Source organism: Petaurus breviceps, unplaced genomic scaffold (genome assembly GCF_028583685.1).
Source record: "Petaurus breviceps papuanus isolate PSGF00001 unplaced genomic scaffold, PetGlider_PUasm1.0 91023, whole genome shotgun sequence".
In the NCBI taxonomy this organism is placed as follows: Eukaryota; Metazoa; Chordata; class Mammalia; order Diprotodontia; family Petauridae; genus Petaurus; species Petaurus breviceps.
Genome location: NW_027187398.1, coordinates 1,253,563 through 1,280,491, shown reverse-complemented (window position 1 = coordinate 1,280,491; position 26,929 = coordinate 1,253,563). Strand labels below are relative to the sequence as shown.

The 26,929-nt window shown below is 37.9% G+C and overlaps 1 protein-coding gene across 1 annotated transcript in view; it reads right to left on the bottom strand.

Annotated features, from left to right (window-relative positions):
- Positions 1–13,979: 13,979 nt before the first annotated feature.
- The window catches only part of DHX40 (DEAH-box helicase 40), a 48,572-nt gene continuing 35,622 nt past the window's right edge, over positions 13,980–26,929 (bottom strand). Inside the window, 6 exon segments of the mRNA XM_069078099.1 lie at positions 13,980–14,505; positions 15,226–15,454; positions 15,771–15,840; positions 18,277–18,371; positions 20,694–20,802; positions 21,514–21,628. Coding sequence (XP_068934200.1) covers positions 14,366–14,505; positions 15,226–15,454; positions 15,771–15,840; positions 18,277–18,371; positions 20,694–20,802; positions 21,514–21,628 — 758 coding nt within the window. The 3' untranslated portion in view covers positions 13,980–14,365.

Sequence of the window (26,929 nt, the reverse complement as noted above, 5' to 3'; positions counted from 1 at the left end):
TTGATTTTAATGTAAGTGCAAAAAGTTAATTGATATGGTTTCATTCCACGTTGCAACTAACCTTTAAGAAAATATCACTTATCAAGTTCTAATGTAGTATCAACAAGAATTCCCACAATTATCTGAAAGGCTATTAAAATACCCCTCCCTTTTCCAACTACTTATCTTTGTGAAGACAAATTTTCTTTATATACTTCAACCACATTGCAAAAGATTAAATACAAAAGCAGAAATAAGAATCCACTGTCTTCTATTAAGCCAGACATGAAAAAGATGCGCTTTTTTTGGTGTTTTTTTGTTTTGGAGGGCAATTGGGGTTAAGTGACTTGCCCAAGGTCACACAGGTAGGGGTGTGTGTGTGTGTGTGTGTGTGTGTGTGTGTGTGTGTGCGTGTGTGTGTGTTAAGTGTCTGAGGCTGGATCCAAACCCAGGTCCTCCTGACTCCAGGCAAGTCACTTAACCTTTTTCTGCCTCAGTTTCCTCAACTGTAAAATGGAGATAATAACAGCGCTTACCTTCCAAAGTTGTTATGAAGATCAAATGAGATATTGTAAAGTGCTTAGCAGAGTACCTGGTGCAGAGAAAGTGATATACAAATATTAGCTACTGTTATTATTATTATTATTTTCAACCATGTGTGTTCTTTATAATTTTGTAACATTTACTTTTGCTTTTTTGTGGTTTTTCTTCCCATTTACATTATTGTAGTCATTCTGCATCAGTTCACATAGATTTTTCTAGTTTCTTTGTTTTTAATCACATTTATAATTTTTAACAGCACAGTAATACTCCATTACATTCATTTACCACAATTTATTTAATCATTCCCCAGTTAATAGGCATCTACTTTTCTTCAAATACTTTGTGATCACAAAAAGCACTGCTACAAATATTTTGGTGAATGTGAGAATTTTTCTTCCTATCCATGACAGGATATATACCTAGTAGTGTAATTTCTGGAATGAAAGGCATGTAGATTTTAGTAACTTTATTTGCATGACTCCAAAATGCTTTCCAAAATGGTTGTACCCTTTCACAACTCTACCAACAATGTATTAGTGTACCTGTCATTACATAACTCCTCCAACATTGATCATTCCCATTTTTTGTTATTCTTGCCAATTTTCAGGGTGTGAGGTGAAACCTCAGTGTAATTTTGATTTGCATTTTTCTTATTAATGAGTTGTAGCCTTGTCTCATGTAGTTGTGAATAGTTTCAGTTTTTCTTTTGAAACCTGTTTGTTTATTTCTTTTGACCACTGAAATGACTTAATACATTTTTTGAATGAAGAGAGGGAGAGTTAGGATACTGTTCCCAACACAAGGGTCTATGCCTCATTTATCTGAATTACTAGTGCAATGCCTTGCACATAATAGGTACTTAACCTTGTTGAATTGAATTATGGTTAATATGTACTCTTTCTTTTTTTTTTTTCCAGGGGGGAAGGCAAGGCAATTGGTGTTAAGTGACTTGCCCAAGGTCACACAGATAGTAAGTGTTAAGTGTCTGAGGCCAGATTGGAACTCAGGTCCTCCTGACTCCAGGGCTGGTGCTCTATTCACTGTGCCACCTAGCTGGCCCAGTTAATATGTACTCTTAAAAAGGGTAGCTCTAAGTAAAGCACTGTATAAGTCTCATTTTAATAAATTTTACCTACTTGCTAAAATACAGCTAAATTCAGATTAAATGCAATAACCATTCTTGGTGTTGGAGAAGAGATGATTCAGCTAAGAAGGGGGGGAACTATGCATATGGGACATTGCATATGCAGTCAGGTGGGGTATGATAGCTTCTGGTCTTCTTAAATTGTTTTTTGTTGTTGTAAGGGAGAGTTCTTGAGCCAGGCATACTGGGAAATGACTTACACAAAAACAAAAGACATCAATACAATCTATACATAAATAAATGCATCTTATCTTCTGAACAAAATCCCAATTCCATAAGTCTTTCTTTGGAACCTCACTAGGACTGATCATCTTTGCAACAGAATTATACTATACAATATAGTACAATAAAATTCTATCTTGCATTACTGCTTAATTCAATTCAACTCAACAAATATTAATTAAGGCCTTAGAATGTGCAAGATAATGTTTTAGCTGCTAGAATACAGAGGCTAAAATGGAAAAAACATACCCTGTCCTTGAAGAGTTTACATTTCTCTGGGGAGATATAAGTACTAAAACAAATTAATGCAAAGTAATTCCAGAAAAGAAAGAAAAATCAGAGGGATCAGGAAAGAGGTTTTGCAAGAGGTGACACGTTAGCTGAATATTCAAAGAAGCCAGGGATTCTTATGGTAGAAGAGGGGAAGCAGAGCATTCTAGCCATTGGGAACAACTCAGGCCAATAAAATGGAGGTAGAAGATGAAATGATGAGATTGTAGAACAGCAAGTTTGATGTGCACATCTACTCTCTCTAACATGATTGGAAGCTACTTGAGGAAAGAGGACAAGTTTTTCTTATGCTTCTTTTGTATCATTTCAGCATAGCTTGAGATCTACAAGTAGGAATAAATACATGTTGGCTTTCCTTACAATAGCTCTGAAAACTGTATTTAAATTCTGTTCTGAAGAACCCAAACAGTCCGCAAAGCATCACTAGGAAGGAATGGTTTCAAATAAAATATGTTCATGGATTTAGGACTAATTGGTTTCTGCTTCATCATTTTCATGATCAACAAGGGCTAAAGAGAGAAATTTTAAAAATAGCTCAGAGGATTCTGTTGCCTTAAAAGGTTTGGAAAACCATTGGTATAGTCCATCTGAGCATTTCAAAGGTCATGGTGTACAATGTCTCTAACATGTTGTGCATTCTTTGCTAATATTTTATTTGGTATTTTTGCATTGATATTCATTAGAGATAATGGTCTATAGTTTTATTTCTCTGTTTTAGCTCTCAAGATCATATTTATCTCATAGAAGGAATTTGGTAGGATACATTCTTTCCCTATTTTTAAGGTAATTTATGAACATTGGAATTAATTTTTCTTGGAATGTATAATTCACTTGTAAATCCATCTCATCTTGGTGTTCTTTTCTTTGGATGTTCAGTTATACTTTTTCATTTTTTCCCTAAATCTAGGTTATTAAAATTTTTGATTTCTTGTTGCAGTAATTGGGGTATTTTAGATTTTTGTAAATATTCATTAATTTCAAATTATTAGTTTAGTTGGCACATAATTGAGCAAAAGTTTCTAATAATTTCCCTTATTTCTTCATTTTTTTAAGTACTCCTTTTTGATTTCTCATATTGACTATTTGGATTTCTTATATCATCTAAAGTTTTATGTGTTTTATTCATTTTTCAAGAAAAAAGGTATTAACTTTTTCTATCAACACAACATTATTTTTTTCAATTATATCTCTCTTTTGGTTTTCAAAATTCCTATATTTGTGCTTTGTTGGGGATTTTTTATTTGCTGCTTTTTTAGATTTGTTTGTTTTTTAAGCAAATGGGGTTAAGTAACTTGCTCAAAGTTACACGGCCAGGTGTTTCTGGGTGGGTGCTAAGTGTCTGAGCCCAGATTCGATCCCCAGGTCATCCTGACACTGGAGCTGGTGCTCTTACTCACTGTGCTACCTGGCCGCCCCTGTTTGTTTGTTTTTTAAGATCTACATCCAGTTCATTGATCTGACCTTTCTTTTGCTGATGGAAGTGTTTCAAGATATACATTTTCCTCTAATGTCTTGGCTGATTACCAAAGGTTTTGCTACATTGTCTAATTATTTTCATTTTTTTGAAGACATTTTTTTTAATGGTTTGTTCTTTGGCTCACATCTTCTTTAGGATTAAATTAATTAGTTTCCATTTCAAGTTTTAATCCTTTCTTCAAATGTTGTTTATTTATTATAATTTTATTACATTTAATATTTCTACATTTGTTTGTGAGTTTTGTTTTTTAACCAGAACTGGGATTTCACCACTGCAGAGATCTACCAGTGAGAAATTCTATTCACCAACACAGATCCTGCAATTTATAGTGTAAGAAAATTATCTGGTAGCACTGAGATGTTACATGATTGGCCTGGAGTCAGTCCATATGTAACAAGGGCAGGAGAACTTGACCACAGGTCTAGCTGACTGTAAGACCAATTATCTATCCATGATACCATGCTATCTTTCTCTTTATGTGACTTTTATGCCCTAGCAAGGGGTTAATTTTACATGTACAGTTGATAAATATACAACACATTCCTTTCAATTCCATTCAGTAATTGCCAGAGATCTAACACAGCTAATTTTTCTAAATTTCTGTTTATGTCCTTAATTTCTTTCTTATTGTCTCTTTGTTAAATTTGTATTTGTATAGTTCTGAAAGAGGCATATTGAGGTTTCTAAGTAGAACAGTTTTGATGTCTAATCCTCCATTTAATTTGGTTAAACTTTCCTTTAAGTAGTTAGATATTATGCTATTTGTTGGAGAGAGAAAGAGGTGGTACAATGGATAGAGTACCAGGCCTGAAGTCAGAAAGACTCAACTTCCTGAGTTCAAACCTGGCCTCAGACTACCTGTGTGACCCTGAGCAAGTCACTTAGTCTTGTTTCAGTTAGTCTCATATAGTCTCAATTTCCTCATCTGTAAAATATATGTGTATATAGGTATATACACATATACAGACACATGTGTATATATACATATATACATATATAAAGTATTTATGTTTTTTTATCCTAATTGTGATTTCTAGGTACTTGAACTTACCACCTCAGATTCTTTTACACCTTGCTATTTCATCATTGTATTTGGTGTTTTCTTTTGCATAGTCATTATTTATGGTACCTTTAAGCATTATGTACTTTCTCTGCTTATCTTTTTAATCATGTTTGTTTTTACTGTTGCTCTGTTTGAGATCACAATTGATATCCCTGCTTTTTCAAATACGTGTATATGTGGGCATATGTGTATTCAACCCTACTTTGTCTTCTCCAGATGAGTGGGGATCATGAGAATAACATTCTCCCTATCCCTTCTTTCATGTTTATAATTTCTTCTCATGTACCGCAATTATGAGAAACTAGTTCCTCCTCCTTTCCCATTTCTTTTCTAGTATATCCCTTTCCCCCTCCTTTTTCCTTTCTCTCTTAAAAGCAACAAAATAAAACAAATTCTACCCAGGTTCCGCGTTTATCTTTCTTCCCTAATTCTGTGACTCTGATTTTTGTCTCCTCTAACAATATAAACACTTCACCATAGTTTATTTAGCACTTTCTTATTGCTCAGATGCATTTTCCCTTTTTAGGGCTCTTAATTCCTATGTTTGCATTTCAAAGTTTCTATTCTCATCAAGAATACTTAAAAATCCTCTCTTTTATTAAAGATTCAGTTTTACCCAGTAGAATTGTATTTCAGTTTTGCAGGAAAAGTTATTTAGAATTTCAAAACTTTATCTTTCGGCTTTTGGAATACTGTATTCCAAGTTTTACTCTTCTTTGTTGTAATGGTGGAATAATGTTTTGTTTTTTTTTTATCCTAATTATGGTTTCTAGGTACTTGAGCTCTTTCTGGTTTCCAGTAGTATTTTTCCTTTGACTTTGAAGCTCTGGCACTTGACTGTGACATTCCTCAGTGTTTTCAGTTTGCCAGTTCTCAAAGAAGGAACTCTATGTATTCTTCTCTATTTTCATGTTGCCCTCTGGTTCTAGCAGATTTGACCAATTTTCTTTTATGATTTCTTGAAATAGAATATTCAGACTTTTTTTTTAACCTGTTGCAAGGGAAACTTGGGGAAAGAGATTGGCTAATTGTGTCCTCCTTTCCATCCCCTGCCCTTGTGGTTTGGTCATGTTTTTCAGGTTTTTGATAGTAAAATCCTTATTCTTTTTTTTTTTTTGGTGGGGGGGGGATGGGAGAAGGAAGGGCAATTGGGATTAAGTGATTTGCCCAAGGTTACATGGCGCTCAGGTCCTCCTGATGCCAGGGCCAGTGATCTATTCACTGTACCACCTACCCACCACAAATCCTTATTCTTTTTGACAGTAGATACTTTATATTTGTCTTATATTTTTTTCAGTCTTTCAACTTTGTTCTAATGCTTCTTTTTGTCTCAAGAACTAATTAAATTCTGGTTGCTCCTTTATATTTTTTCATGGAGTCCACTATTTTGGTAAGGTCTTCTACCTTCTATTCTAAGGTATTTATTCTCCTCATTGTTTTTCTCCAGAGTTCTCTTTTCAATGTTTATCTCTTGCTTAATTTTTTCTATATACTTTTTTTTTATGCAATCAGGGTTAAGTAACTTGCTCAAGGTTACACGGCCAGTTATTTCTGGGTGTGGTGCTAAATATATGAGCCCGGATTTGATCCCCAGGTCATCCCAACACTGGAGTCAGTGCTCTTACTCGCTGAGCCACCTGGCTGCCCCTTCTTCTATATACTTTTGAAGTCCTTGTGACCAAAATATTTTTTTTTCCTCTGAAATTTTTCTCGTAATTGCTGTGAAGTTCGTCTCTTTTTCTAGGCTTACCACTTCAGATTCTTTTACGCCATGGTATTTCATCATTATATTTGGTGTTTTCTTTTGCATACTCATATTTCTAACCTAGATTGAGACTTTGTGCGAGGGCCAGGCTCAGTCCTCTCTGACACTTTTGGATAGGCTAGGTATTTGATCCTATTTGGTCTTGTACTCTCCCTTCTAGATTTTGATGCCACCCTGGACTGAGTAGCTATGATTAGGCCCATCTCTCTGCCTCAGTCTTTGGCTTCTCTTTCAGCTTCCTTGTGTTTGGGTACTGGTCTAGGCCCATTTATTCTGCTTTCTAACTTGGTATAATCCCTGATTGGTAATTAGCACCATCTCCTGCTGTGAACCTAACAGACCCCAGTTAGATGTTGGAGATGACATTGATTTCAGTACTCCTGCAGTGACACCTCCCTCCTCTCCACTCAGTGTTTACCAGGGGATGAATTACTTCTGCTTCCTACTGTGGCTCCCTATGACCTGAGGAGTATACCTCTCTCTCATTGCCTAAACCTTTCTAGCCATCTTTTTGTGTACCCCTGCTTCTTTTGTTTCTCTCTGGTTTTCTTGATCATTGCTGTCTGGAGCCCTTTTTTATATTATCTGGGATGTATTTGGAAGATCTGGGGTGTCCTTTCACATCATTACCTTAATAAAAAAATCACTTTATTGTTGTTTTTAAAGTAAAAGGCCTTTTTGAATATAACAGTCATCTATAACTATGGCTCTAAATGTGCCAGAAAGTATGACCTTCTGTATTAATAACTGCATGTGACTCCTTGATGGTGGGTGCCTGAAAATGTCCTCTGATAGGCTCTAGGGATTCTTTTACTTCAAACTACTCAGTATACAAGTACAAGAAATGAGTTTTGTTTTCCTAGAAAACCAAGGTTTTCAGATACTTTTCAAATGGTAGATTTACAACCTGACACTAAATAACCAGCTACAACAAAATAAAATATTTTTTCCTTCTTATTGATTGGGAGGTGGAATGGGATTCAGGATGAGATCTTTGGGGAATCAAAAAATCACTTAAAATATTAAGGTGAAAAGAAATTATATATGTCATGTAGAAAGGAAATCCAGAACCTTTTTTCATTTAAAATGAGTGTTAGAAGCTAGCAATAAAAGATAATTCCTGCTCCAGTGTTATGTGCATGATTTGCTACAATGGTTATAATCACTTGATCAAAATTATATATCTGTGTAAGCCCTAAAAGAATACTGGACTATATTTTTGTCTTAACCCTTTTAATTTCTTTAGTTTTAGTTCAGCATCAACTACTGGAATGGTTAGCAACAGCATATGGGCCTTTTTTATCTTGATGATTACTGTAATTAATGTTTCCTAAAGAATCTTCAACAGCTCTGTGCATCAGATAACTATTGTTCCTACTCACTAGAGAAGAAAACAGTAAGACAGTCATAAAGCTATGTAGGAAATCCTTAGGACAATAAGGATTATAATTCAGATTTATGGACTCCTGATACCAGATCTGTTGGCAAGAAAAAAAGGAGTAAAGACAACAAAATCTGGATCATTTGTTTCACGAAATAAAAATTATTCCTGACAATTGAGTTGGACATTCCATTAGAATGGTAATAAGAAAAATAGGTCTTCCAATATGTACAAATATCCACTAATGCATTTATATATCAAAATTTAAATATTGGGGTGGCCAGGTAGCACAGCAAGTAAGAGCACTGGCTCCAGTGTCGGGATGACCTGGGGATCAAATTCGGGCTCAGATACTTAGCACCACACTCAGAAATAACTGGCCATGTAACTTTGAGCAAGTTACTTAACCCCTATTGCTTAAAAAAAAAAGTTAAATATTGAGAAGATATACCAATCAAGAATGGTTCTGAGTTTAGATCAGGAGTATATAATGATACATGGAATAGAACATATACTATATGCTTCACAATTCAATTATTTATGTTTTCCCCCTTTATTCTGAGGTGCTTTAACTCTCTCCCAAGTCAAAGTTCCTCCTTTCAAATATTATGATATTCATTAACAACAATATCATTTATGATGTGGATAATCTCAAGGAAGATACAGGATAAGGGAAGTTTGGTTAGAAAGCAATTTGTCTGAAAAAGATCTGAAGGTTTTAATGGACTGCAAGTTTAATATGAGTCAGTGATTGACAAAGAAGCTAATGCAGTCTTGGGCTTCCCTGAGAAGCATAGCATTCTGGAACAAGGAAGTGAAAGACCCTTTCTAATCTGCATTTAAAATATTGTGTTCAGTTCTAGAAATCACAATTTAAAACAGACAAGCTTGAAACATAAAATTGAAGCTACTGGCTAAGAAGTTTTTATTCATGCTGTCTTTTTATGTGATACTTCAGTAGAGTTTGTGATCATAGTGATGAGAATGCTCCCATTAATGTTGGGAGTGATGTATGACCCATTCATGTCCTCTTATTCTGTGCAACTCTTGTCCATGTCCTCCTGTCAATCCTCCTCAGGAAGTCACCTAATGTGCTGACGGGTGACTTGCTCCCCTGGATCTGTTAACGTTATACAAGTACTACTGCAGCATGCAAGAGTGTCTGTTTGTAATTTTAAAATTAGCCAGCCAACAAATATTTATTATTAAGTACCTATTTTGTGCTAGGTGCTTGTAGAAAATAAATATAGAAAATATATAAAAAGTAAATACAAGGGGGTGTGGTAAGTCACTAGCAGCTGAAGGGACCTTGAAAGACTTCATGTAAAAGGCAGTGACTGAACCTAACTTGGAAGTAAACTAGAAGGAAAGATTATGGCCTTCTGTATAGTGTAGTTATGCAATGGCCCTTCTGTTCTCTTCTCTTTTTTTTAATCAAAGATACCCTTGGAAACTTATTCTTAAAGACTGTATAGAGATGAGAAAATAGGCAGATAGGTCTCATGATGTATGCTTTTGCTTATAGTCTTCATGAACACAGCAACACAAAATGACAGAGTGTATGGACATGACAAGACAAGATGACAAAGTGCATGTAAATCGGTATTGCCTATTGCCCTCCTCCCCCATCTTATCAAACCAAGCTTTGTGGGTGGGGGGATTCTTCTCAGCTATTAAGAATGAAGTACTTTGCTTCATGAATTTCCTTATTTCAGTGATTCACAAAATGAAACACTTTCCCCCAAAAAGGGTTCATATAGAAGAGGACAATAGAACCTGAGCTAGAAGGAAACTTACAAATCTAACCCAATCCTCTATAGATGAGAATTCTAAGGCCCAGAAAGGTTAAGGAATTTGCCCAAGGTCACACAGGTTGACTATAGATGACTGAGCCAGGATTCAAATCCAGGTCTCCCCCCCCTTTTTTTTTGAAAGGGGAAGGTAGGGCAATTGGGGGTTAAGTGACTTGCCCAAGGTCACATGGCTAGTTTTGTATTAAGTGTCTGAGGTCAGATTTGAACTCAGGTCCTCCTGACTCCAGACCCAGCACTCTATTCCCTGTACCACCTAGCCACCCCCAAATCCAGGTCCTTTTAATTGCAGATCCAGGATACCACACTAGCTCTACTTTGTACCTTTGGGATAACAACTTAAAAGCTAACTCTTAATATTCAAGATGAATTAGATAATGGACCAGTGGGAACAAATGTTTTAATCTAGCATGTAATCAATATCTCTTCTGTGTTTTGTAATTTGTTTATATGGAACTTTAGCTATGGCCATTGCTCATAGACATACATTTCTTTAACTCAGACCCTTTAAGCACTCAGCCTCATCCACTTTCAGTATCTGAAATTCTCAAAGAGCTTTTAGTGACAGTGTAAAATTCTGAAGTTAAAATCAAAGTACCTAATTTGTTAAGTATTCAAACCATAATTCCCTAACTTTTTTTTATTAGTTATTTCATAGTGAGAATTATATTACTTCTATTTATTTGATGAGAGGGATAGAGTGAATTGAGTCTTCTACATTTTGAAGGCTCTAGGAACTCATGTTACTTGTATGTGTTTTTTAGTTGAATTTTCCAAGGAGATAAACTTTGTGGGTCCTTGACAGATTTTGGACTTCTCAAATATGATATATAATTGAACTTTTCTTTCCACTTTGTTGTATGAAATGTCCTAGAGAACCTTTAAATACATATTAATATTGACCAGAAATTCTACTACTAGGCATGTCTTCATATAAGCCAAAATCTTTATAGTAGATTTTTTTGGGGGTGGGGGGGCACTATAGAACTGGAAACAAAGTAGCTTTCTGTTGACTGAGGGAATGGCTATCCAAACTAGTCAGTGAGTTTTACTGAACTCTAAGAAAATGAGAATATGATGAATATAAAAAAAGCATGAAAAAAACCTGAATAAACTATGGCAAAGGGAAATGAGCAGAATCAGGAAAAAACACATGCAGTGATTACAACAATGTGAATGGAAAGAATAACAACCACAGAACACTCAAATATTAATGTTGAGGAATTATAAAGAACAAGCTTTACTCCAAAGAAGATGTATAAGAAGATACCTCCCCTTGCTGCTTTGCAAAGAGTAGGGAGTAGAACTTTGCATTTAATGTCGGATTTTTTTTTAATGTGTTGATTTTACTGAATTAAAAAACAACAACAACTCTGTTATAAGGGATGGATTTTTGGGAGTAGTATGAGGAAGGACACAGAGAGAAATATAGGTGATAAAAAAAGATATCATTAAAAATCTATTTAAAATATATATTAATATAAAAAAATTCAAATAGTGTTCTTCCATAAGCTCTCCATGAAAAGACTATCAGCTGTGCCAGGGGACTTCACAAACACTTTCTTTTAACATAAATCACCTTGGCCACCTTACCCTATCTAAAACAGTAAATAAAATGAATTGTTTATATAAAACAAAAAAATATATGGGGGTTATGGAAATTTTTAGAGCCTGGACTGGTCACATTGATATTTGATGATGTATGATTATTCTACTGAGTGTGCCTTTTGAGTATTGATCTCTCAGGGATGTACAAATATAGCAAAAATGAAGGTAATAACCAGCCAGGATAGTTTTTAACTTAAAACACGGGAAGAATGTTACAGACTGACTGGCAGCATTAGAGGCAAGTGTGTTGGTAACAGCTCGCTGAGTCAGTAAATGGAGCAATGCCAGTAGGTGTGTGCATGACAAAAGGGCTGCCTGGCAAGTGTTCGTTTTCTAAAGGACCAGTGAGGAGAATTACTCCTCCCTCAGGAGGAGTTTCAGCTTGCCGGTTCTGCAGGGTTTTCTCTAGTGCAGGTATTCCATAGCTCAGTGGTTGAGTGTCACTACTCCTTTTATATTTCCCAGTTTGTAGGCCTTGCCCTGGAGTTACAGTGCTGGACTGAAGACAAGGGTTTCCCATCTGGGTTCCCCAAGAAAATGAATTTTCACAGTGGAGTCCTACTGGCTTCTGTCTGCTTCTGAAGACGAAAATGGCTTGGCCAAATTTCTTATTTGTGCAGCCAGCTAGTCCTGGTCAGTGTACAGAAATGAAGTTTGGCCCACAGACTGATAAGACCTCATATCTTACTTGGAAAAAGAGAAGAGTTGGGGAGGTTACCTGTTATTGATACTAATAAATTCTGACTACCAGAAGTTGACTATTCATGGGAGGCATGTTTGGGCTACAGTGTTTGCTCCTAATAGTAAAGTTTCATGCTGTCTGGATAAATGGAGGCTTTGGCTGAAGGGGGCTAGTTAAAGACTGTACAGACATGGCACTAGTAGATTTTGGTGGGGCTGGAGCATGGGAGATTGGAGGGGGGAGCTCATCAGTATAACTCTAGTCATCACCCAGGGGTATGACTTCTGTGGTGAAAGGGCCAGCCATCTCACCAACTGCCACCTAAAGGGCAGGCAAGCCAGCCCAACCAAAGCACTAAGGCACCCTGAGGCAAAGACAGAAGCAGCATGGGCTAGGCAAATCAAAACACCACCACCCCCTCACCCACCACCTTCCTACAAACCCTAATGTAGCCTGCATTGTGAGGCCCAATCTCTGTGGAGGAGGGACCCACCTTCCTTGCCACCACAAATATTAACTACTAACAAACTGGCATTGACAGGCAGGCGAGCCCCAAGAGTGGCAGCACCCTGCCCCCCTAACCACCAGCCCTGATTCCAGCCCAGTCTCCTCAATCATGATCCCATGAAACAGCCCTTTGGTGGAGGGCTCACCTTCTCTGCTACTGGAGAATGGGAAAGGAAAGATCTTACCACCACAGTCCTTAGCACTGTGAAATGGTTGCACATCGGAGCCAGTTAGGATCTGATCAATGGAAATGACTCTGAAGAAGCATTACCATCTGCTTTGCTGCTGGATTCTAAAGACCCCAGGACCTTTCCCTCTAACTTGCAAGGGAAGCTCCCTGTGAGTGTTGTCTCCACCATTAGAATGTGAGCTCCTTGAGAGCAGAAGCTGTCTGTTTTTCTCTTTGTATCCCTGGCACTTCGCACATAACAAGTGCTTAATAAACGTGTTTTCATTCATTCATAAGCATGGAATTTCCCAGATCAAAAATGTTTCCTGGGATCTCAGTTGTGACTCACAATGCATTAGAATTACATAAGCTTTTTCAAAAAACTTCCAAGGAAGATAGTAGTTTCTGTAACTTATCTTCTATGCCTACTTCAACAATAAAATAGTCTATGAGCAAGCAAGGACCTAATGTAGGGTGTAGTGAGTCTAGCACCATTCATCCTGCTTTAGAAAGCTTAAGGAACAGAGAGTTTGGTCTACCTATGATTTCTTTAGTAAAGGTTTCAAAAGTTTCTAACCCTAAAAAACAGAGCATTCAGTTCAGCTGCTAAGGCCAAAGAAATAATGCTGTAACTTCCCAGAAAATGTCAGTTATCTACAAAAAATCTGAATGTCTTAATCTTTGCAGAAAAAACCTTAAATACATATTGTCCTATCTTTTGAGTTTTAAGTTGGTACTACACTAACCATATATAGGAACAGAAGAAAAGTCCTTACATATATGATCTTTCTGGTGAATGGCTATAGGTACTTTTACCAACATATGTTTATATAAAAAAGTACTTTACATAATAATCCCAACAAAAATAACTTTAAAAAGAGTCCTGCCATAGACAGTTTTCTTATTCACTCATTGACCTTCTAAGTCTTTTCTCAACAAATATTAACAATGCTTTAAATAATGATAACACACCAGATACAACAGACAATTCTAATAGTGGTTTTGAGAAGAGTTAGGGATAGGGTTTGAACCTATAAATATATAAAAGTAACTTGCCCAAGGTTACACGGCTAGTATTTTTGTGTGGGTGTCAAGTGTCTGAGGCTGGAACTGAACTTGGGTCCTCCCGATTCTGGGGCTGGTGCTTTACTTGATGCGCCACCTAGCCGTCCCTCGAACCTATATTTTTACTGGAACAGAGAACTCCCAGGTGAAAAAAACTCCCTCTATCAATGCAGGTGTACCTACTACTTTGCAACTCATTCTTAAAGAATTGCCTAGAACATTGGGAGGTTAAGTGATTTGCCCAGGGTTACACAGTATTTGCCAGAGGCAGATTTTAAGAAAATAATCTTTAATGTTTCATTAAAAATAAGTTACGATCTAATAAAATATCAATTTATGTGTTATTTAAAAATGTTGAGGAACAGAATTCAATGCCAATTTAAGGTCAGCAGAATGGAAAATAAAAAGGAACACGTTTTTTATTGTCTTGTCTCATGCTATACTCATTCACACATCAGTGGCATTGATCAGAGCAGCCTACTCATGTTCCCTGTGAAAGTTCCATCTGAGTGCATTGGTGTAGGCTGTTTCAGCTCCCAGGCTAATAAACTGAGTAGCAGCTTCCCTGAATATTTGGCAGTTCTGTCCGAAGTAAACAGTAAAGCAGCAGTGCACTTCTTGACTGCTTCTGGTCCTTTCTGAATCAAGAGGTCATTGCTTAGTCATTTTCCTTCAAAGTGCCATCGATGTTCTGGGACCGTTGATGCTTCCTCTCCAGGAATCGAGCACGTGCATCCAAAATGGATTTATCATCATTTCTTCTCTGCATTTTCTTTAGAGTTTCCTTCATTGCTCTCTCTGGAAACAAAATGAAAAAGTGAATACATTAAAGTGATATTCTTAGACTTGAGACTGAAGGTTTTAAAGAAGAAAAGTACACTGACTTTTCTTAGCAAAATGTAAAGAAATAGAATAGTAAAGTTTCTCACTCAAGAGAAACAGTGTAGGGTGGCTAGGTGGCACAGGGAATAGAACACCGGCCCTGGAATCAGGAGGATCTGAGTTCAAATCTGGCCTCAGACACTTAACACAAAAACTAGCCGTGTGACCTTGGGCAAGTCACTTAATCCCAACTGCCCTATCTTCCCCCCTCCAAAAAGGGAAAAAAAAAGAGAAACAGTGTTACTTAAAATTAGGTAACAAAAAATATGGTACCCAGTAGCTTTGGGATTTGACTGTTAAGTTTGTGTTTTCAAACAGTGTGCAGGGCCAGGTACTGGGACAAAATACTTGGTGACTGGTCCTTCTATGTGTTTTTGAATATTATGAGACAAAAGAACTTTATTCTTTGGAGTCACCCAAAAGTCCAGATTCTATTTCAATTTCTGTGTTTAGAATAGAGCAGGGCACTGCAATAAAAATGCCTGCTTGCTTGGATGGAGAAAGTTGCTAAGAGAAAAGACTCATCAAGATGGGATTCATTGCATCCCTTTGTCCCCTAGGGAAAAATTCTAAAGCCAAAGTTCTATCACAATATTTTTATATCATAAAAGTCACCAGACTTTCTGTTTTACTCACCCTTCTGTTCCTTTAGATCTTCCTTGTGTTCCCATCTCTTTATTTCTTCCTCTGTCACTTCATGTCGGGCCATACTGCTCAATTCATACACATCAAATTGATATAACTTGGGTAACAAGTCTTTAACCCATTCATAGCGAATTGGGCACACAGTCTTCACATACATTTTGGAAGTAACTAAAACATCATGGAAAATGATCCACTCGAGTTTGGATTCCTGATTATAGAGCTGAACAAAATTATTTATTGAGGGAGACATAATTTTTCTGATTTTCTGTTCAACAATCTAGAGTACTGAATAACATGAGACCACCCTATGTTAGCAATTAAATATTTAAGACCCACAGTTCTTCTGAATTCATTCTATGAAGAGTTTACATAAGGACTTTTTCTTCATAGATGAATTCCAAACAGGCCTTTATAGTACTAAATAATAAAATAATTTAGATGCCAAATTTGCTTCTTAAAGCAAATAGAAAAAGAGACAGAAACACATTAGCAAAATAATTTTTCTGATTATCGTAGAGATTTAAGATATAATTTACCGCTGAAGAAGGATGAATGTGTATTGGGGTTCCATGCCCATCCATTGTGCAAAATGTTCTTCCTACAGACCTATAAGCACAATACAAATTGTTTCACTGATACACTTTACATCATGATTACAAAACATCAATCTCACACAACAAAACAAGCAGTATACTGAGTCCTGTAATTAGCAACATTTTCTAAGTATAGATAAAAGAGATTTAAAATAACTTTTCTTTTTTATTATAATGGTTCACTTTGCTTCAAAATGAATATCAGGTATGAGCAATCCAATCAATAAGTAATGCTTCTCCTTTTAAAATGTATATTTGATCTTTGCTATCCAGAAGTCTGACACCAATGAAAACACAATTTCCTTAATTTAAAATTCCTGTGCAAAAATCCTTACTTCTAGGTTAACATGACATCTAAATTATTATCCTCAGTTTAGCTTTTTTTTTTTTTTTGGAGGCAGTTGGGGTTAAGTGACTTGCCCAAGGTCAGGTCCTCCTGACTCCAGGGCCGGTGCTCTATTCACTGTGCCACCCAGCTGCCCTCTTTAGTCTAGCTTTCAAAGCCCTCCACAATCAGACAAACGTTCTAAAGATGAAGGTGGACGGCACAAAGTATACAAAGTAATGACTGATCTCTGTACTTGGCAAAATTCTTGAGCATATGGTTTATAAGGGAAGCAGTGATTACTAGGTGTCAATTACCATATTAACCACATTGCCTTTTTTTTTTTTGACACTATTAGACTGGTGAATCAGAGAAATGCTATAAATACAAGACATTTGATAAATTCTCACAAAAATCTTATAGATGAAAAAATGTGGATAGAATAATAGATTGAAAATGGTAGAATTACCGGAAGTGAACTATATTGATTAATGTAGGAATGTCAATCTGAAAGAAGATCTCTAGGGGTATGCTACTGGGTTTTATCTGTAATCTTATTCTTTTTTTCTAATTAAATTATTTATTTTTAGTTTTCAACATTCATGTAATCCTGTTCTGTTCAACATTCATATTAATGACTTGAAGATAAGTTGGATGAGATGCTTACCAAATATGCAAGTAACATGAAGCCTGGGGAATAACACATTAGTTGAAAGTATGAGAATCTCAAAAGGCTGAACCTAACAGAATGTCATTTAATGAGACTGTAAGTAAAATTCTGCACCCAGGTTTAAAAAAATAAACTGTACAACTAAGGAATAGGAAAGACATGATTTTATAACAGTTCATATGAAAAAGACCGAGGGTTTTGAGTTCAGCAGGCTCAATGAGCCGATGGAATGATGTGGCTGCCAAAAAAAGCTAACATGACACGCTGCATTAAAATGTGGCATCCAGAACAGGTGACAATTCTTCGTGCTGAGCAGGTTGTACCCTACTTTAGGAGGGATGCAGACCGCCTGAAAGATGCCCACAAGAGGGCAAATACAATGGTCAGAGGTCTAAAGAGCATATTACGCAAGAAGGATTAGTCACAAGTACTAATCTGGAGAAGACTTAAGGGAATGGGAAAAGGGGAAGATGTGAGAGAGGTCTTCAGATGGAAGATAAGGAATGCAAGCAATAATACAAAAAAGCACAGGCAAACTGCTATGGATTCAGACAAGAGTAAGATTACTTTTTTTTTTTAAAGCAATCGGGGTTAAGTAACTTGCTCAAGGTTACACGGCCAGTTATTTCTGGGTGTGGTGCGATCCCCAGGTCATCCGGACACTGAAGCGGGTGCTCTTACTCGCTGAGCCACCTGGTTGCCCTGAGTAAGATTACTTTTAAGTGAAGGAGAATCAGGGAAGACTTCATTGAATAGGTATTTGAGCTGGGGCTTGAAGAAAAGGTAATATTTCAATTGATCAAAATGGGGATGAGACAGAGAATGGAACTTTAGGCAGAAGGATAGGTTGAGAACATGTGAGAAAGCAAGAAAACCCTGTAGCTGTTCAATGGTTATGTTCATTCAATGACTGATTCTGGCAAGGCCATTTACTGTAACAATCTTTCTGTCTCAATTTTCTTATTTGTAAAATGAATATAGCAATACCAATATACTCCACGGGCAGGATCTTATGAGAAATAACCATAAAAATTACTATGAAGCATATTCTAAGTAAAAAACAACAATACAAGAGCTTCTTTTTTTTGAGGGGGGGAAAGCAAGGCAATTGGGGTTAAGTGACTTACCTAAGGTCATACAGCTAGTAGGATGTATCAAGTGTCTAAGGTTGGATTTGAACCCAGGTCCTCCTGACTCTAGAGCAGATGCTCTATTCACTGCACCACCTAGCTGCCCCAAGAGCTTCTTTTTATAATGGGAATATTTATATAGTAGGAAGTAGGGATCCACAGATAGAAAAGGAAAAGATGGATCAATTAATCTACACTTTTCTGATATGGTCTCAACAGCAATGAAAATTATAAAAGAGGAAGTTGGATCAAATGCTGAGCCTTGTTCATCACTGCTCTCAGTGTTGTAGATTCCTTTTAACCATTTCTAAGCTCACTGCTTACCTTCGTGCTACATTGGTGAAATATCCAGTGCACAAACATCTTCGTAGGATTTCCTGTCTAGGACCATCAAAACTTTCTCTTGGGAAATCAAGTTGCTGTATAAACAATATCAGTAAAGAGGTTGATCTTTTATAACAACTAGAAGTAATCTTTCACCTTGAAAACTTTTTAAAAAGTTATTTCTTTATCCCACCTTTTCCCATTGTTTCAGCATATGGCTTGGTTTTCCTTGGCTATTTTTCTCCCACATTATCCCCAGAGAGGCCAACCTCTATAATGAAGAACCTTCTAACACACTGACCTCAAGGTTTCCTGAACTTGTTAAAGCTTATGATGCCACATTCCCCCATACACGAAGGTGGTCACATCTTGGACCTCACCATCATGCAAAACCTTTTCACTTCCTAGATCTCCTCTCAGACTATACTCCTGTCATTCCTTTTCTCCCTCTCTCCTCCTTTCCATACATGTTATCCAATATCATCATAGTCGCCAGTCCTTCCATCCCTGTTCTGGCCTCAGTTTCCTCCACATTCATTCTTGACCTTATGGTCAACTATTTCAATACTACTCTCCAACCTTGAATCATTTGCTCCCTCAACCTTCTGCCATTTCTACCCTGTTAACCCTCAATTTGGGGTAACTCCTGACATCTTCCTTCTCCTCTCCTAAATGTCTGAGTGCTGCTATAATAAATCACAAAAATATAAACTCTCTAATCCCAAATGGGATCTCCATGTGACATGGCACAATCTTTATATTCAGTTTTCACTGACCCACATCTTCCACAACAGTTGTTTCCTATCTTATCCTCCGACTTCAAGGCCTCATCATACTCAGCAAATGATCTGTATTTCTCTTTGGCTTCAGTGTGAGCTTTCTCGGCTTCCCAGTTCTGCTCCTCTAAGATTTTAGTGTCCTCACTCATCATGACCTTTTCTCAAGTCTCAGAAGAGGCAGCCCTCACCCTTGGTAAATCTAACTATTCCACCTATAATATAAATGACAACCAAACCTCTATGTACCTTTTCCCAGAGTTCCAACTGATATTTCCTGATAGATCTCTTTACCTGAACATCATGCTGGCACCTCATACTCACTCTGTCTACAAAAGAATTTATCCTCTTCTTGAAACCTTCCTCATCTCCCACTTCTCTATTTCTATTCATGACATCATCATTCTCCCAATAATACAGACTTTCAACCTTGGAGTCATCTTTGACTTCTTCACCCTCATTCCATACATTTGACCAACTGCCAAGTCCTACTGATTTTACCTTCATCATATCTCTTGTATCTGGACCATTTTCTCTATTTCCTTTGACACCACTTTCATAGTCTTTTTTTTTTCCTTAGATTACTTTAACAGTTTCTTACCTGGCCCTCCTGTTTCTAGTCTACTCATTAAAATCTATCCTCCACACTGCTGCCTGAGTAATTTTCCACATTCTGATCATATCACTCCTTTACTCAAATAGTAATAGTGATTGCTAGCATTTATGTAGTTCTATGCTTTGCAAAACTCTTTATACCCATTATCTCATTGATCCTCACAACAACTGTGAGGTATGTGCTATTTTGACCTCTATTTTACATATGCTGAAGCTGAGGCTGGGAGAGGTGAAGTTATTTGCCCAGGGCAATCTAGCTAAATAAGTGCTCAAACCCAGGTTTTCCTGTTTCTAAGCACTCTATCCACTATGCCTCTCAGCTGCCAAATCTGCAGTGGTTCCCCACTGCCTATTTAATCAAGTATATATTTTGGCATTAATGGCTCTCCATAATCTGGCCTCAATCTTCTTATACTACTCTGTTTCATGTTTTCTCTATCTCAGCCAAATTGGACTACTTGCTATCTTCCATTCCTGTCCTAGCCTCTTCCATTACTATGACTTTGCTCAGGCAATTCTCTATGACTGGAATGCCTCCCACTATCCCATTTCTGACTGTTGAAGTCCCTCTCTTTCTTTAAGAACCATCTTGAATGTCTTCCCTGATATTTCCTACCTAATTTCACCTCTCATGTGAAAGTCACTGCTTCCTCCTCAAAATTCTCACCATATTTTCCCTCAATATCTCCTTTGTACTTATCTCATTCTCTTTGATATCACTGTCAGCTGAGTTCTTATGTCCTCTCCCATTTGCCATTAGGTTATAATTTCACTGAAAACCAGGCTTATTTTTATATCTAGCTCTGTATCACCAGCAATGAGCACAGTGTTATGCAGTAGGTACTGAATAAATACTTGATTTTTAGATTTATTTCCCATGAATCTTCTGAAGGCGTTAACAGAGGGTAAATAATCTTGCTACAGACTAGCATTAAGAGGTAGAAATAATGGAAAGGAATTGTAAATCCCTGCTATTCCAATAGCATGAAATATATAGAGCCTGAAAGAAAGCACTGCAGTGGTCACCTGCTTCAGTTTCCTGATTATCTCTCGAAGCTGACCTTCCACACGGAATGCTGACTGTAAGCACCTCCAATGGATCCAATGTTTCTGACACCATGCAGGTGGAGATGGGCTGTGAACAAGGATATTGGTATGATGACAGGTTGCCTCTAAGTGAAAGGCAACAGATCACCTTCTTACTGCTTCAATACTTCAAGGATCTGAGTTTTCAGTTGTGTGGTTACCACCTTCCCTGAGGCACATAACAACTCTCTATGATTTAAAAAATGGTCAGTGAAAGTTGTTCTGCCTGAAAAGTCCATTACTCTGTGGCTAGTCTGCCTCTCCAAATTTAGCTGAGTTGCTGGCTCTTAGATTATAGACTCCATGTTCATTCCCAGGCTTAGCAGAACCTCCCATGGCTTGTGCATCAGCATCAGCTCCATGCCATGACAAGGAGTCAGATCAGGGCTCTAGTGAAAGGTTATTTGTGCTATACATGTAGAGATGGAAACCAATCATTTGTAGGATCAGCCTATATGAAAGCTGGCAGATGGGACCTGCTTATGGAGAGAAAAACTTGTTTCAGAGCTTAACAAACTATGTTAATTAAAAACACCTTCACCGAGTTAGCCCCCCCCCAACAATTTATAAATGGGACAGTTTCAGACTATGGATGGGATATTTCATAAACACAATACCTTCAAGCATTTTGTTATCTCAGACAACCCAATACCTCACTATGTACAATATTAAGAATCCACAAATACAAAAAACAGGTGTAAATGCAAATCCCAAGAAAGAACATTTTGCCCATGGTAGTTTTGTGTCTTCTTTTACGTACCTTGATTTGCACTGTTCAAAGATTATTGCTAGAGTTGCAAAGTCATTGCATCCGCCAGCTTGCGATGACAGCTCCTGATGTCTCAGCTCTGCCTCTTTCTGTTTCTCTGCTTCACCTAGAGAAAGGCTAAACGGGGTGAGAGCTGAGCTTGGAAGGCCTCCATTCATTTATCCTGCATAACCAAAGTGACTGAGAACCTATGACCAGGACTTAAAACTCCTCCAGAATCCAGCTCATCTTATCCAACTACTCAGCTTATAGGTTGTTTTACCTCCTGTTCCATTATTGTCTTACCCTCTTAGGCAGGGCAAGGCAAAGAGATCTGTCGAGTTAATAACAGCTATGCCTGGCTTCAGGGATGAGGGGATGAAAGGGGAAGAAAGTGTTTGGAACAAAAACAGATACAGACAAAACTCCAAAGTAGCCCCTTTGGCCATACACACCCCTAGTCTTCTCTAGCTTCCTAACATACTCCTCCCACTCATCTCACCCAGAAGCTGAGTGCCCCATGTTATGCTCTGACATTATAAAGCCTGCTACTGCAGCAGCTCTCCTAGATTTGTATTCTCCTAAGAGCCCCACTGACCAGAATTCTCTCTTGATGCTTCCTCCCTTATCACAAAACGCTCATTCTCTCACGCATGCATCTCAACCAAGTGGAAGGAGGATTAAACTAATCCACACTAAGGTTTGAGCCTTCTCATTTTGGGGTTTGGGAAGGCCTTGGCTGCTGATACCTGGCAGTGACTCAGGGAAGCTGCTCTAGAGGAAGGAAACAGCAGCTGGTGCTTTAAAAAAAAAAGGCCTGAGATTCATCTAGAATCAGCATAAAAGTGTAGCACCTTAAAAATTACCTGGTTCCTACAACCTTCAATTTCCAACCCAGCACTCAGGCTGCATCTTTTGTATTGGATTTCCCCCTTCAAGGGTATACACAATATTCTTTTAACTGCATACACATGTTTCAAAAAGCCAGGGGAAAAAAATTTGGCCTATTTTTGAGACAACCTTGCTAGGGTATGAATGACTGATAGCCAATCCTCCCAACCCTCCCAGGGGGTTCTGTTTATTAATCCAAGTAAATCTAATAGATAGAATTTCAGGAAGCCAGGGGGATATTTTAGTGGAAGGGAACCTGGCCATCTCTGTGAGGGGGGAGGGGAGGTACTGCCAAGTAGGAGTGGGAAGAAATCCAAGCATTTGGCATAATGCAGTATCTTGCAACACCTCACCTTGCCCTTATAATACTCTTCTATATTCTTGGTGAATAACAGGTGAGTTGTACCTTTTTCATCATTTTTCATACTACTATATGTGCAATTTTCTTCAGTTAAAAAAAATACCCCCTCTTCCCGGTCATTTTATTTGCAGTCCTAGCTAGTGAAAATAAGTAGATGCTGGTGAATTAGAGCAGCGGCAGTGGCAACAAGACAGGGATGTAACTGCTGAATTCTTCAGAGTCATCAGTCAATTCTATCACAATCAATAGCAGAAAAGACTTTGCAGAGAATGCTTTAGTGATGAGTACATTTAGCAGAGACAAAGGAGCAGGACATTCAGGTTGCAGTATCACATATGAGAAAACTATCCTTTGTTGTTTTCCAAAGCTCTCACAAAGGAACACACAGTGGCTAGCTTTAGGTGAGAGACATAAGTCTCATCCGGATCTAAGAATTAACTCGACATTATTTTGGTTATAAATGTCCTTGACTGAGGGCATTTTCATGTTTTCCAGATAAAAAGAATGCATCCATTCCTAACAGCCTCTGCACCTTTCTTTGCTTCCTTAACTCAATATCTGCATTAGTCCTTACTGAATAAGCAGCTGACAGCAAGGCAGAAAATGGGGGCAGGGCACCAAGCTTTAAAAGGGTCATTTTATTTCTCAGACTGGACCACAATTTTCCAATTTGAGGATAATGAGTCTAAGTATACCACCTCATTTTGACTATGAGAAAAATTTAAATACACATAGCTAGCCTTCAATCACCAAGGCCCAACCCAGTCAGGGTTTTACAGATTAAAGCTAGGCCATAAATAGTAGCTGGGGAAAAATAGTATATCAATGGATAATAGATTCTGGAACACTGGGGCGGAGTAAGATCTCAGCAAGTACCATGGAAAGAAGGAAGGAAGGAAGAGAGGGGAGGGAAGGAGGGAGGAGAAAGAGAAAGGGGAAGGAAAGAAAAGAAACAAAGAGAAAAGGAAAGAAAAACAGGACTGCATTGTATAGCAGCTTTATTTACTTCCTGAAGACCAGACTCAAAATTACAAAGACCTGGGTCAGAACTGAAGAAAAAGGTGTAAGTCTTCTAATCCCCACTACAGAAAAGAAAAGCCATTCACACCACTTACAGTCAAAGCTTGATATTCAGCTCTACAGGAATAGCAAAGGATCTCTGAGCTCTTCTAGGTCATAATCTTGGATGACCAAGGTCATTCTGCCTCCTTATCTCTCTTGCCTATTAGCATAATTGACATCAAAGGAAAGTCTCCTTCATGAGTTAGAAATCCTCTGGCTCAGCCTTTTCCTCTATATTTGCAAATAAAAAAAAAAATCTCTGCAGCCTACAGCTACTGCAGTGAAAATATCAAATAAGAACTTCTAGGATCTAAGAACTATGTCAACGATTTCCAGGCCACAAAAACCCAAACAGTAGCAAACAGGAACAAGTAAGAGAGGAAAATGTTGTTTTATCACTTTATTAATCTCCATAAACTTGGATAATCTAACAGAAGATAAAAATGGGTAGATAATGTTCAGTAGAGGATCAAAGAAAATTATCTATGTGAACCTAATTTAAATGCCTTACTACAACTTTAAAGAATAAATAAGCAGCCACTGATTTAATTCTTCTTACTACAAAGTCATAAATATGGGAATTTTATTTGCTTTTGATCTCTTAGAAATTTTACAAAGTCATAAATATGGGAATTTTATTTGCTTTTGATCTCTTAGAAATTTTCTTTCTTAAGTATCTTTAAAGCATTTTCAAGTACCAATTGCTACTATTATTCTGTACCACATAGAGAGCTCTATATTAGAAAAGGGAGGTGGGAAGCAAGGGAAGGGGAGGGGAAACTAAAGTATGCCTAGTGGTTTATCTGTAAAGATTCCTATATTGATGGGGGTAAGGAATCCCTCCACCCATACAGATAGAATCTCTCCATGCAATAATAGCCCATTCTTCACAAAAAGCCTTAGCAAGGAAAAATTCCTGACCTGGTGGCCCAACTTGTGGTGATGGGCCTCTGAACCTGGATGAGCTATGGTGGAGGGGAAGTGCCACTGTTACACAAAAGCTTGTGGAGGGTGACAAAAACCTCTTAACAGGTGAATATAAAATTGACATATGTCAGCAAAAGTAATATCAAGAACTGGCAACAGAAAGGAAATCTGGGAGAAGGTATCCTGGAGGCAGAGCAAGTTCCCCAAGGTGATCATTTATTATCTAAAGAGCTGAAGGGCTGAACTCCCTTGCCGGCTGATTCAGCAAAATGGAGTTAATACATCACTGATATACCACAATAAGGCAAAGGTCTTCTATACTAAACTTCCTTTACCAAGACAAGCAAATAAAAATCTTTCGGCCAGAAACATTCCAAAGATCCTGTGGCCAAAGGATAGATGACAAGAGCTGGCAGCCTTTCACCTTAGTGATTTGCCTGATACAGTGCTGTCTGTATACTCAATGGGAATTTAGATGCTCAGTGAACCATTAAACTGAAGCACGGTTTTAGGATTATTCAGGGCCCACACAAAATGCAGGCAGTGTGCATGTTGTGCCCAATACTCTCTGGTGGCCAGAGCAGATAAAAGCTAACGTGAGGAATTTTAAACTCAGAATTAGAAGTGTGGACCCCTTCCCCTCATCTCCCAACTTCTTCCCTTCTCATTCTGTAATCTTTGTTTTCTCTTCCTGCTGACACTATTTAAGAAAGGCTTTGATATTTCTTGCTCCAAGATTGAGAGATGAATAAAACTTCTCCATCTTTTCTCAAAGCATTTCAAAACACTATTGGTTCTTGTTATCAGTGGACAATTCAGGAGAAATGGCTGTCTAATCTCTAGTTTAAAAAAAAACAATAACAACCACGAAGCAGGTATTACATGGGAGAACACATGTTCTTAAGTATTTACCTGAAATGACATATTGGAGTTTCTGAGACTGAGTAATTAAGAGACTTGGGAGGGAGTGATGGTGAAGCATGCCTCCTGTGCATCAAAAAAAGGGCTGGTGGGCAATGGGTGCAGAATGAAGCATGGCCTCATCTTTAGAACAGGCCAATATCCTGGCTTGTTCTGCTCGGCTGTACTTATCACAGGATCAGAGGAGCATAGATGTGACTTGGGAAGAAGCTTCACATGCCATCTAGTACAACTGATAAGGAAACCAAGGCCCATGGAGGAGGTTAAGTGACTTGCCCAAGGTCACATGAGCAGTAAGACCCAAAAGGGGTGCTACTGTGTATGTGTTGGGGGAGAGTCAGGGATGAAGTGACAATGACACTGAAAAAAGAGAAGCAGCAGCAACAACAAAATGAAAAAGACAAGTTAGTAGGCAGATGCAGGAAGTAATTTTCAGACTGATTTTCAAGCACTGAAAGGTGGTACCCTGGCAATAATTCAGTATTTCACATTATGTCAGCCCTACAGCATCCCTGGAAGAATATTCCAGTACTCCAAAAGATTTCTTTGATGCAAGATTTCCTGCTGCCTAGCCGCCCTGTTTGACTGCTGTCCATGTTCTGCCCTAAGTTAACCGCAGGGGCTCACTCACTTACCCAATATTCTGGGGGCCTTCCTTTTGCTCTCTTGACATCACAAAAATACTGATGGAGCATGCAGGCTCTTTCCACTGGCTATCTTATGACCTTACCATGTGACTAGCACATATTCATGTTTTTAAAAACAGGAGCTAATGATTTAGAGAGAAGTACATGGGACCTTCAAATTGCTGGATACAGCAAACTACTCTGCTTCACCATGATTCTGGACCCAGTTTATTGTCTTATTTGATTCTGGGCCCAGTTTACCATCAATCTGCCTAAGATGCTTGGGTTGAGGGACCAGCTCTGTGGGTTGTCTATCCAATTCCATACCATAGTCTGGATAATAGGCATTCTTCATCCACTTAGTTGAAAAGAAAAGAAAAACAACACTGCACTGTGCAGCAGCTTTATTTAGTTCTTAAAGATCAGACTCAAGATTAGAAAGACCTAGAGATCAGGACCTCAGAGAAAAAGTGCCAATTTCCTAGCCCCACCTCTGTAACAAATCTGGTAGTCATTCTTCTGCTCAAAAATCTTCAGTCTTTACCATAAAAATTCAAACCCATCAGCCTGGTCCTCAAGGCAACCAGGTGCAAATCTACACCTCTAATCTTATCTTATGCTATTCCTTTCTGCATATTTT